General features: G+C 43.5%; 2 protein-coding genes across 4 annotated transcripts; both read left to right on the top strand.

Moving 5' to 3' along the window:
* Positions 1–361: 361 nt before the first annotated feature.
* Positions 362–6,194, top strand: LOC143002909 (B-cell receptor CD22-like). 3 transcript variants are annotated; one of them, XM_076153308.1, is made up of 8 exons: positions 362–481; positions 1,593–1,631; positions 1,715–2,014; positions 2,790–3,095; positions 3,421–3,684; positions 3,777–3,812; positions 5,032–5,116; positions 5,245–6,194. In XM_076153308.1, exons 1-8 carry the CDS (start codon positions 451–453, stop codon positions 5,387–5,389), a joined length of 1,206 nt encoding a protein of 401 aa, XP_076009423.1. In that variant the 5' UTR covers positions 362–450; the 3' UTR covers positions 5,390–6,194. The 3 variants fall into 3 exon arrangements, with proteins under 3 accessions (XP_076009423.1, XP_076009424.1, XP_076009422.1); XM_076153309.1 differs by having other exon boundaries at positions 2,790–2,972; positions 5,227–6,192; XM_076153307.1 differs by having other exon boundaries at positions 5,227–6,192.
* A 532-nt stretch (positions 6,195–6,726) lies between these two features.
* On the top strand, positions 6,727–12,378 carry LOC143003048 (GTPase IMAP family member 8-like). The gene is made up of 8 exons (XM_076153523.1): positions 6,727–6,927; positions 7,626–8,354; positions 8,713–9,396; positions 9,746–10,528; positions 10,608–10,772; positions 10,867–10,944; positions 11,026–11,190; positions 11,267–12,378. The coding sequence occupies exons 1-8, from the start codon at positions 6,912–6,914 to the stop codon at positions 11,473–11,475; spliced, it is 2,829 nt and encodes a 942-aa protein (XP_076009638.1). The 5' UTR covers positions 6,727–6,911; the 3' UTR covers positions 11,476–12,378.
* Positions 12,379–12,762: the final 384 nt, after the last annotated feature.

The following is a 12,762-nucleotide window of genomic DNA, read 5'->3' as shown; positions in this document are numbered from 1 at the left end:
ACATGATGGTTAATACACACACATCTGACTCAGAGTGTGTAAACATCAGCAGACTCCTGGATCACAGCAGGAGCAGCAGGGAAAAGCAGAAAGAGAAATGTTAAATAGTTTAACACTATTGATTAACAGCCGGTGTTTGATGTTAAACATGGACTAACAAGTATTTAGAATGAATCAGAGATGGAACATGCTGCTGCTGCCTCTCTCCTTCCTCTGTTTGTGTGCTTTCTGAATTGCTTGGCTTGTTAACTGACAGAGGAAGGAAGTGTCTCCACCAAGATGATCATCTCAGCTGTTTGGCTGTGATAATGAGTCAAAGCTCCTCCTAACTGTTAACAATTGTCTCTCATTTTATAGCAGCGGCACAGCCAAGCAAGCAAGGCGTCCACATGATTTTGAGAGAACAACCGTGACGCATTTTGCATCCAATTTGGGAGATTGAATCCTAGAATGAACATCCTCTTCATCTCAACACTTCTGGGTGAGTTACACAGACAAACTGGCTCACACACACACACACACACACACACACACACACACGCACGCGCGCGCACACACACACATCTGCTTCCATGTGGAGGTTTCTCAGTAGACTACAGTGTTTAAGCAGAGTTTGGGTAAAATAATGGGCAAAACTCCAGAGAAAACAAATCAATGTGTTTCCATTAAGTGTTGAGTCATTTTATTCTGTGCTTGACAAAACTGTGTCCAAGTTTACTTTCTGGCCCTTTTACTGGGGGGGGGGGGGGGGGGGGGGGGGGGGGGGTCTGCATGCAGCTGTCAAATCAGTGCAGAGCTACAATCAAAGTGGTGATGTGTCCTTTGCTGTAGTTCTCAGCATGCAGGGATATAAATTTACTAGGCTGTTAGTTTGCTGCTGGGAAAACTTCAGAGTGCTACATTAAAATCCTCTGCAGCCAGAATCTGAGACGGCCTAATGGAAAAGATCTGGTGTGACCTGCCAAATCCTGCAAATTCCACCCGACACAACTGTGAGTTATGTTGGGTTCTGTTTAACTGTCATAGCTCTGTGTTAAAGTGTGCATGGTGAAGCTGTCCGACAGGAAAATGCTGCAACTTTGTGTACATTTCCTCTGTTCCCACAGGGGAGGCTCATTAAGACGCAGGAAGCTCCCCACTGTCAGTGTGTGGCGGGGCTATAAATGTGTGTGTGTACTGTATGTGTGTGTTAATTAGCAGCACCCATTAAGTGTGTAAACAATAGTAGGGAGTCAGTTCCTCCAAAAGTAATACATGTAGAAATCATCATACTTGTCATATGTCAGACCATCACTAGGTGCTGCTTGGTCCACCTTGTTCCATAACAGACCAAATAAATGTGCTTACATGGGAAACATAAATGGAATTTGCTGCAGACTTACAAACTGAAAAGAAACATGCAACATCCACAAATGTGTAGCTGAGATGATGCTGATACAAGAGCATCAGCTGACTGCAGGCTCATGGGACAAACATTCCAAAAATGCCACTGATGTGGAAGGAACAAACAACAAGAAGAGAACCTTTGATGTGTTCTTCTGTGTATCTGAAAGGAGGAGGAGGATTTCTTAATATATTTTCTTGTATTTCAGGTGTAGCAGCTTTTGTTGTCCAAATTGCAGCATCTAAAGGTACTGGAGATGACAAACACACAAATATTCAGAGTGTATTTGATACAAGCAAGGGAAGCATTCATGTTTCCATCTTTCTACAGAGACTCCCAAGGTCAGTGTGTCTGTGTGGCCTTCAGGGTCAAACATCTACGGTGGTGACTCTGTGTCGCTGCAGTGCAGAGTCGTGTCAGGCTCCCCATATGTGTGGAGCTACCGGTGGTTCAGGCACAAGCCGGGCTCCGGTCTGACCCTGAACCCCAGGCACCTGGTCTCAGGTGACAGGTACTCCATCACCGGGGTAACGAGAGAGGACGGCGGTAGCTACTGGTGCCAAGCGGGGCGGGGGGGCCACAACAGCACTGCCGTGTTTCTCAGCCAGCCAATCAGACTCTTTGTGTCAGGTGAGCTCCAGCCTCAGCCAGGAGATCTGCAGTGTGGCGTCACGTTTCTGTGTGTGCGCACGACAACACGGCACAGAGAGAATTCATATATGTGTCAATTCAACTGTGCATATTTTTATCAAGTATTTTTAATAGTTAGTTAGTGCAGTTAACTAGATTTTGAATGGTATCAGAGCAATCTTTGTGTAAAACCAATAATTAAGTTCCTTTCAGTTGTGAGTGTAAACCAAATATCTAGGTTACAATATACATTTATGATCTAACCGACCTATTAAATATCATATATCATATCATATTATATCATAAGGGTATATGATCTCACCTAATGGGTTTATTCAATCACAAACCATCTGCTTTCTCAAAATTACTTAAATATGAAAGCCAAATCTGGTCAATAAGCTCATATCAGGTTCCCTCAGTCCTGCAGGGTCATTGTGTCTGATGTCTGAATATGAATATCATTTACAATCATCGCTGCTTCAGTCATCTGTGCCTTTCTAATGTTGCTGCGTCTGAGTGACAGTGAACAGCAGGAAATCTTCATCTTTTATTAAAACAAAGACAGCTGGAGTGGAACCATCACAACAGCTTTGTGTCTATTTATCAACTTCTGTGGTTCTATAGATTCTGATCCCATGTGACCCATTACTGTGCAGCACAGGCACACTGGGGGAAACATCGCAAATGAAACTATATGTCAAATTAGGAAACATCTATTTGCTGACCCCTCTCTCTCTCTCTCTCTCTCTCTCTCTCTCTCCCTCTCCCTCCCCAGAGCTGCTCCCTCCCTCCCTGAGTGTGACTCCCGGTAGCAGGCAGATCTTCCGGGGGGAGCGTCTGACGGTGCGGTGCCCCGTGTCTCTGATTAATTCCTCACGCTGGACTCTGATGCAGTTTTCTCAGGATTTTGGATTGAGGAGCACCAACTTCCATAATGAGTCCTGTTCACCACTAGAAGGTGCTGTTAGCGCAGACACCCCTGCCACGTGCGTCTTCGCCAGTGTCTACAGTGGGAACAGTGGGCTGTACTGGTGTGAGAGCACAGAGGGCCGCAGTCACGCAGTCAGCATCACAGTGAGCTGTGAGTCGGGGTTGGAGTGATGTTGTGTGAAACAAAGTGACAGAAATGAGGAATTAATTAGGAAAGAAATATAGATTATGTTCTTCTTGAGACTACATTTAATTGCCATAATTCTTCTTCTTTTGTTTTTCCTTTGATCAAGTCTGATTGAGTCCTTCTCCCTCTCTTTGTTAACAACAAACACGTCTCTCCATCTCCACAGCAGATCAACCATTGTCACTGTGTAATATGTATGATAGTGAATATTTTTAAAATGAAAACATGATGAGGTAGACAGAGTATATTCTATTGTCTATTTAAATGGTGATTGTCTTTATCCAAACAGATGGTGCTATCATCTTGAAGAGCCCCATCCTCACCGTATCAGAGGGAGATCAGGTGGTCCTCCTTTGTCAGTACTGGAGCTGGAACCACAATAAAACAGCCTTCTTTAAAGACGGAGAGCAGGTTATTACTCACAGTTCCTTCAGTCCAGATAGAGAAATAATGATTATTATTGACAATGTGACACAAGCAGATGAAGGCTTCTACAAGTGTGCATCCATGGACGGAGGGATGGAGAGTCCAGAGAGCTGGTTATCAGTCAGACGTGAGGCCTTCATCTTTTTATGTGATTTCATGGTAATGTTCATCTTTCTCCTCTTACATCACTCTGAAAATGTCGTCTGTTCTGTTGTTTAGGCAACGCATCAGCTGTGACAGCAGTCTCTCCTCATGGTAAACTCATTTCACATTATTGATGTAGTCGTAACTACATTACTAAGAACACTGACGTTATTAGACGCTGATCCATTGCACTGATGTTGTGATTCTATTGTCATGTATGCAGACCCATTTCTCCCACACATGAAGATACCATGTGACCACCATCTATAATCTTACTGACTCGTCCAGATAACTCCCAGTTTTGGAACAAATATAGCCTGTTAAAGAGGCTGCTTACTGAATTGTGTTAATAGATTATTGATACATATATATATACTGTATATATACTGTATATAGGGTAAACAGTATGGTATGGCCCTGCCCTTCAAAGTAATTTTCCTTTGCATAAACCATAAAGCAACTAAAAATAATAATGGAGACTGTAACTGCAGGTCATGATAAGCTGCTTCATTATCAGCAGTGCTGAACTCACACCCTTCACATCTAAGGGGCTCAGTGAATGCTTATTATGCATTCTGCTGTAGAAATGAGAATCTAGGCAGATAGTTATAAATGATGAGCTGAGCAAGATTGTTAAATTATAGTGTCCACTTTCCACAATTGTGTTCTGTAATGCCCTAATGTAGGATCAGCCCCTATTCATCCTACATGTCACATTACTGCGCACCACTATGAGAAATGTTTTGACCTTGCAGTTTAATGAACGTTTAGATCACATCAGTGGTTCTCAATCTTAGTCCTGGAGCACCACAGCGCCACAATGTTTCCACATCTCGGCTCCACTTACACATGATTAAATACTGTACATCAGGTGTGATCGCTGATGCCTCACTGATTTCAATTGGCTGAACACACCTGATTTAGCTTATTGAGTTTTTTCCATTTAACCTCCTGAGACCCTGCGTCCTCATATGTGGACATTACATTTTTCCTTCCTTACATCTTAAACATTATTGTGCCTAACTTAAACCTGCTGTCCCTGAGTGGTATAAATACAATACAATACATAAAGGGGCACTAGAAAACATAGCAGACAGGAAGTGTGTCATACACCATTGATCACTATTTGCAGTCTCACGTGTGTCTTCATGGTCATGCCCTCGTCTCTGAAACTTCTAGACTTTCCCATTTGTCACTTTGAGTATCGTTCAGTGGCACTAGTTTCATGAAGAACATATTTTGGATATGACTAGGCATCATAATGAAGCACTGTTACATCATTGAGGGAAAAGAAACGTGTTTACTTGTTAGTCTTCCTTTCCTTGCTCAGACACCTGGAAATGGATCCTGTTATCATGTGGGATTGGACTTCTCTTCCTCCTTCCTCTCATTGTGTGGCTCCTTTATCACTACAGGTCAGTCAGTCACTCTATCCAGTATGTAAGTATGTTTGCCATATTTGTAACATATCCTTACTGGCTCACCTCCTAGCTAATATCCTTACTGGCACTCTGTTTGTTTGAAGGAACCAGTTTCTTTTAAGGTGTGGCTGTTGTCGGTTTTCCAAGGAGGATCTGCCAGCAATGCAGCTTCCCCAAACCAAGCAGGATGTGACAGAGGTGCAGTGGGATCTATCCTGGATGGAGATGTCCAATCTGTTAGATAAGCGGTTATATCCTGGCAGCTAAAGAACTCCTCTCAGAAAAGACAGTTTGTTGACAAATTAAAGGAAAACTTAAAGGAAAAAGGTTTGATCAGAGTGATTGGAACCAATAATCTTAGAAGAATTATGAACAATACTCGGTTGCTTCTCATTGGTGTGTTTGCTCGAGCGAGAGCGAGACTGAATGTTCTCAATAATGGCTGCGTGGAAACGGAGAAGGGGGTGTTGCCTGACTGACCCTGAGCTTTTTGAGTCGTTGATTGGCGTCACTGATGATACGGTGCATGCTGATGTTCCATTTGAGTGTGTGTGCTTATGTGAGTGCAGCGGAATTTGAATGAGACTGGTTCACTGTAAATGAGTGTGAGGGGTTTGACTGAAATCATTTATAAGCACTCCACTCATTTATTATAGTTTTCGTCACCTGTGAAAGAATATAATTATAGTCTCCAACCCACTGGATAGGAATTTAAGATCTGGATTCAAACACTCCAGAATCTCTTACTTAAAAATAAATACATGTGCATCCCACACACATATGTATACAAGCTTTTCTTTCTTTTTGGTCCTGTATTTCATTTTCTGTGAGTATGAAACCTGAATAAATAAATCCCCTTCCAGTATTCAGTACGGAAATGCCCGAGAGTGAACCTCATTGATGTGCACTTGTTTCACTTTACTAATTAGATTACAGCCAGCAGCCTATTGAACTTCTGACAGCATTCTAAAACCTCAAAGCCCATGGTCAACTGCCAAAGAAATTATGCATAGAGACCCAAAATCCTTTATGAAATGTGGTATTTGTTCAAAGAAACTGACGTTTTGGTGTCGATTCACAAGGTTGCTGCTTTGTGACGAAGAGCTGACAGGCCTGCGGTTGGGATAGGGATTAAAATTAATACAGCACATCCTAATAACCAGATACGCTGAAGGAAGAACTGCTGCCCTCTGCAATAACAGAGCTAAAGATGCTCAGACAGACAGACAGACGCGGCTCAGCGCTCATGAAACATTCACTGACTTGTGCAGAGTGTGTAGAGGGTGTGCTACTGGAATGTGAGCTTCTGATTGAGAGGTGAAATGAGTTTGCCAGCAGGATTTTGCAGGAAATTGTTCCCTGAAATCCCACACATGATGAAATGGTAAAGGTGTAAATCCAGATTTAAACTGTCACCAGTTCATTGTTCAGCTTATATCCCATATTTTTCTACAGTTTTGATGGTTACCAAATCCAAGGAGGTTTTGAATCAAAACACAAAGCAGGAAAAGAATGAAGCAGATTAACAACAGTTCAACCACCTGCATCAGTTACGAGAAACGCCACCCAAGTGGTAAAACCAGTTTCATGTTGACATTAACACTGGCAAACCCGGAGGTTTGCACAGACTCTGTGCCTCCGCATGCCGGCAACACACTAGAATCCGCCCAATCCCTGTTTTCTTCACATATTTTACTGGGAACAACGTCTGGCAGAATTCATCGTCACTGACTGCTGCATAGCGCCCGGAGACCTTGATGCTGAAGGTAAAGCAAGAAGGCCAGGAACTATGGAAGCCTCTTTGAGTGAGTAAATCGGTTGGTACTGTTTGTAGCTGCGTAGTTAATCCGACACACACTAACTTTAGCTGTCTGGAATCTACAGACAGTATTTCTGACAGTTGAAGCTGTGCTCTCAAAAGCAGGATGAGAAATGACCTGTGTGAAAATCTTAACCCATCCATTCATTATCATTAATTCTATAAAATACAACAACTACTTCATATCATGTATGATTTATGTATGATTAATTATTTAACTCATTATCTGTCTTTTTATTCAACAGAATTGCAGAAAAATTGTAAGGGAAATGTTTAAGAAAATTGTTGAATTCTAGAGCTGTAATCATTCTTAACTTGAGACCAGAAAGTGAGGAGCAGCACCTGTAGATTATTGTGTTGAGTGTAGTTGAGAAAACCAGTCAGACTTGATTTTAATCAGAGTATCTGATGGCTCCATACAAAGTAGTTCTTGCTTTCACTATCCTCCACCTACAAACCGGTATTTTGAAATGAATAGGCACATTCATGGCTTCACACAGACTGTTGATGGGAAATAATGATTCATCCTTATCTGATTTTCTCGACTCCATCCAGAATTCCATTGGGTCATTTCAAGAATGATCAATAAATTAAATTAAAATAAATAAGGAGCAGAGGAAGACCATAGTAACCAGGCTTCATGTGGGGTTCAAAAAGTCTGATCTTTTTTTCTTTGCCATACAGGAATGAAAGAGAGCACCATTGCTGAGCTGAGGCTGATCCTGATTGGTGGGAGATGGGCTGGCAAGAGCTCCTGTGGCAACACCATACTAACAGACAAAAGGTTTGAGTGTGGCAGAAGCAGAACGGCTCAGTCTGAACTCAGACATGGAGAGGTCGCGGGCAGGAAGCTCAGCGTGGTGGATGCCGTTGGATGGAGCAGCTCCCTCTCCCTCGCCGAGATCCCAGAGAGGGACAAGGAAAGGTTTAAGCTGAACCCGTTCAGGTGTCTGCCTGGACCGCACGCCTTTCTGCTTGTTGTTCCTATAGACTCTGCTTTCGCCTCAGCCCAGAGGAGAACCCTGGAAGAACACATGAAGCTTCTAGGAGGGAGAGTTTGGAGATACACCATGGTGCTGTTCACCTGTGGTGATTACCTGAATGGCAGGACAATAGAGACGCACATCGAGAGCGAAGGGGAGGCGCTCAAGTGGTTAATACAAAAGTGCAGAAACAGGTACTGTGTATTTTTTAACAAGGAAAAATATGAGCCATCACAGGTCACAGGCCTGCTGGAGAAGATAGACGAGATGGTGCAGCAGAACAGTGGTGGCTACTATGAGGTAGATGAGCCAACTCTTCGCATCATTGAAACAAAGCAGCAGGAAGAGACGGAACGGGCAAAAAAGAGGCAAGAGAGAGCAGAAGAGGAAAGACAATACAGAAAACACATGAGGACACTCGACACTCCAGGTGAGTGGAAACAGTGGGAGAACTCTCCTAAGAAGCTGCTTGAGTTTCACTGCTGTCATCTTCATCATTGTCATCTGTTTATGGAGATCCTTAGAGTTGCAAATAGTTCATAACATTCAACATCAGGATAATGATTAAAGGATAGAACTGAATGTGGACAGTAGAATCTGTATACCAACGATGAGAAATTCAAATATCAATGCAAAGATGTTGGTTTGTAATAGCTGGAAAACAGTTATAGCCAATAACATTGAACAGTGTTTGTTGTAAGTGTGCGGGTGATCCAGCAGGCACAGCACCAGGGGCCCAGTGATATGTACATATATGTCTAAATATGATTTGCTTTGTCTAATAACAGAAGAAATGAAACCCAATCCACAACTCCAGATCGTTCTTTTGGGAAGTCGCAATGTTGGGAAAACCTCTTTAGGCAACACCATCTTAGGATTCAAAGAGCAAGACAACGGGAAAAGAACGGCCCATGCGGCTGCCAGGCGCGGTTATGTGTCCGGAACAGAAATAACGCTGGTGGACACTCCAGGCTGGTGGAAAGGCTTTTCTGCCGTGGAAACACCCGAAGCAATCAAAGAGGAAGTGAGGCGCAGCATGTTCCTGTGCCCCCCTGGGCCCCACGTGTTCCTGCTGGTGATAGATGCAGACGCATCCTTCACTGCCCCTCACATGGATGCTGTGACAAAACACCTGGAGCTGCTGGGAGATGTGTGGAGTCATACCATTGTGGTGTTCACCAGAGGTGATTGGCTGGGAGACAACACCATAGAAGAGTTCATAGAAGGGGAGGGAGAGGCTCTGCAGAACCTTGTGGAACGCTGTGGCAACAGATACCATGTCATTGACAACAAGAATGTAGATGATGGAACTCAAGTCACAGAGCTGCTGGAGAAAATCAGTGAAGTTGGAAATGAGCACTTTGTGCCAGATGAGCAGATCCTTCTGACCATGGAGGAGAGAAGAATGAAGGTGGAAGCAGCAGCACAACTGAGGAGAGATCAGGTCGACGTCAAGAGGAAGAGTTTCAGAGGTGAGATTTAAAAATCACTTACAAACTTTGTGCCATCACTTCTCTCAAAGATGGTGTTCCTTTCAGTCATCTCTCAACACAACAGGAGTAAATAGACAGATGCTGGTAGCCTGGCAGATGTTACCAGTTTTATGAAACATATTATGATCAGATCAGCTTTTGTTGAGGCTGATCTATGGTGGGTGAGGGTTTACTGTTATTTAGTAATTGTTCCATTTTATGTATTTTCAGTCAGTGTGTGTGCTTGTTTGTTCTCTGCGGTGTGTGTTGTATAGGAAACACCAGCAAGTATTTTGTCCTGACTGACCTCAAAACTTACTCACTTAAGTCATCTGTCACATTCCTTTAGGTTTGAAACATGAATTAAAGGAGCTGAGGATTGTCATGCTTGGTCGAAAGACAGCTGGGAAGAGCGCGACAGGAAACACACTTCTGCACAAACAAGCCTTTGCCACTTTTCAGAATGAGATCTGTGCAATGGGAAAGGCGGACGTGGCTGGCAGACAGGTCACTGTGATCGACACCCCGGGCTGGTGCAAGAACTCTTCCTGCACTAAAGAGGTGGACAAACAAATCGTCCGCGGTTTGTCCTTCTGCCCCACAGGGGTTCATGCAGTGTTACTGGTGGTTCCCTTGGACATGTCCTTCAGAGAGGCTCAGCTGGCAGCCATTGAGGAACACGTCAACCTCTTTGATGTCAGCGTTTGGAAACACGCCATCGTTGTGTTCACCTATGGAGACAATCTAGCCGAGAAATCTATTGAGGAGCACATTGAGAGGGAGCCGGTCAATTTGCGGCGCCTGGTAGACAAGTGTGAGAACAGGTACCATGTCATCAATAACAAAAACAATGCAGATATGAGTCAGATTACAGATCTGTTTGAGAAGATAGAGGAAATGATGGCAGGCAACGATGACAGGCTTTTCATCCCCAACATGGATGACATCCAGTGTAGGATTGAGGAGAAGTTCATTAGATGGGAGCTGAAGCAGGTAATGAGGCATAGACTGGAGGAGGAGATCAGGAGGAGAGAGCTGGAGCTGATAGGGGGATTCAGACAAACACTCATTGATCTGCAGACTGAGATCAGAGGCAATGCAGCAACAACCCCCAAGTTCCCCAAACTAGAGGGTGAGTATTTGTGATCACATATTTCTTCAGTATGGGATATTCTATTTTTAATCCTTTTCTTTTTATGACTGATTACCAGTTGGCGACATAAGGAAACTAACCATTGGTCAGAGGAAGAAGGATGGAAAAGAGAAGGTGGAGCCCACTGAGACAAACATCAGCAAGGAAGATGAAACCCCGGATGAGGACATTCAGCGATCCTCAGGTCATCGGAGAAACAGCACGGACATCATATTCCCAAAATGTAAATCCAAATGCTTTAAATCTGGAACCTTCACAGCCACAGCAGTGCTGACCAAGACACCAGAGTCACTTTCCACCTGTGTTTTATTCTACAGTTCATGGAGAAATGTCAGTGCCTCAGTGTCCAACTGACAGCCAACCAGCAGCACCAAACACCAAACAGAAGCTACAGGGTGAGTACTGCGGATGATTTATGTCTTAAATTTGCGATATTCTTCTGTTAATTCTTTGTTTTGTTGACTGATTACCAATAGAGATGATGAAAGTAAAACCCATGGCTTTTGGTCAATGGAAGAAGGGAAAGGAGAAAGGGGAAAGCATTGAGAGCAAAATCAACAAGGAAATAGAAAAACTGGACAAGGAGATGCTGCAGTCCACAAGAGCTCTTTCAAGCAGCCAGGACATCATAAGGCCCACGTGTGAGTAAAAGCACTTTCAATCTGGAACCTGCACAGCTACTGCAGACACTTGACATCTTATCTTTTAAATCTACAGTTAGTGCAGAAAGCCCAGTGCCACTTCTATCTGGATCCTCATCAGGCAGGAGGGAAGCAAACAGCAACTTTGATCAAATTCTGCGTTGGATTGCTACACTTCAGATTGGCGCCAACGAGGACAACCAGCTGACACTCAACTTCTCTCAGACATCAGGATACGCGTCTGTATATGATTTATACAGAGAAGGAGACATGGAAAAGCCTTGATAACCTAACCACCACCTCTACAGAGAGGAGGCGGAACGCTTCAAGTTCCATGAGTAAGATCTGATCTGATCCCTTATCACAGTGGTTCCTAAAGTGGGGCGCGCCCCCCCTAGGGGGAGGCACAGAGCTACTGCAGGGGGGGGGGGGCACGGCGTGGGATCGGAAGAGGAGCGATATGAAGAAGTACCGCCTCAGGTAAATGAATGAGGCGATAGTTCTTCGTCTCGCTGCAGGAGAATGAGCAGGAGAATGAGCGTCCAGAGCCCGGCCATCATCCCCGGCCAACCGACCCATCAGAGGGGTGGGGGGGAATGTGTAGGGAGGGATCTAAAAAAGGGGGGCGTCAGAGAAAGAGTTTCGGAACCACTGCCTTATCATTTCTCTCCTGACGTCGTGCTCTTCCTGAGGAAGCTGAGACCAACAGTACAGCCAGGTGTCCATTAGGGACAAAACCCAACCTGGACACAGTCTATCATGTCCTACCTGGCAAATGATACAGAGCAATGATCACAGACACCTTCTGCTGGTGACTGACCTGCCAACACCCTATTGCATGATGTTTGGTAAAGTGTAAATAATGTAAAGACTTCATCTTATCGATCTTTGCATGGAAATGTTGAATGTACCCAGCACAGATTTTGCTGTGAAAGAGATTGTTCTCATGGCAGGTATTTATAGCATCAATCATAGCTGTAAGAAATAAGAGTAATCATAGCTCAGTTTCCATGTCGTCCATTCTGACTCACTGCTGCACCTCACACACACACACACACACACACACACACACACAGTAAAAGAAATAGACAATAGCGTTCTGTGCTCATGTCCTCACTCTGTCTGTGTCGTGGCCATATATGGAAACATTGTCTCTTTTTTTGCTTTCAATAAAATGAATAAGTCAAACTATCCTTGTTTATGTTTTTATTTCATAGTGATTTCTAAGTTTCTGTATGAATATATACAGATAACAACACACGTTTCATATACACTGCAATAGCCTCAAATATATTATTTCACATTTTATTCTATTCAATCCAGTGATATTATGTTTATTGGATACAGTGTTTTTACCGCTGTCCTTCAGTGCTACCACACAGAATTTCCTTCAAGATTCACTTATTATTATCATTTCAATAAAATGCTGATTGTAATTTGTCTTGGTGTTTTGCACAAAGAGACAACACAGCAATAAAATACAAATGCAAAGCAGAATCGTACTCCATTCATTCTGTCTTTCAGGTCGCTCAAGGTCAATTTACAAGAAAACACATGAATATATAATAATAA

The sequence above is a fragment of the Genypterus blacodes genome, unplaced genomic scaffold (genome assembly GCF_046128005.1).
Source record: "Genypterus blacodes isolate CSIRO-AG114 ecotype Tasmania unplaced genomic scaffold, CSIRO-AGI_Gbla_v1 ptg000058l_1, whole genome shotgun sequence".
NCBI lineage: Eukaryota > Metazoa > Chordata > Actinopteri > Ophidiiformes > Ophidiidae > Genypterus > Genypterus blacodes.
This window is presented reverse-complemented; position numbering and strand designations above follow the sequence as displayed.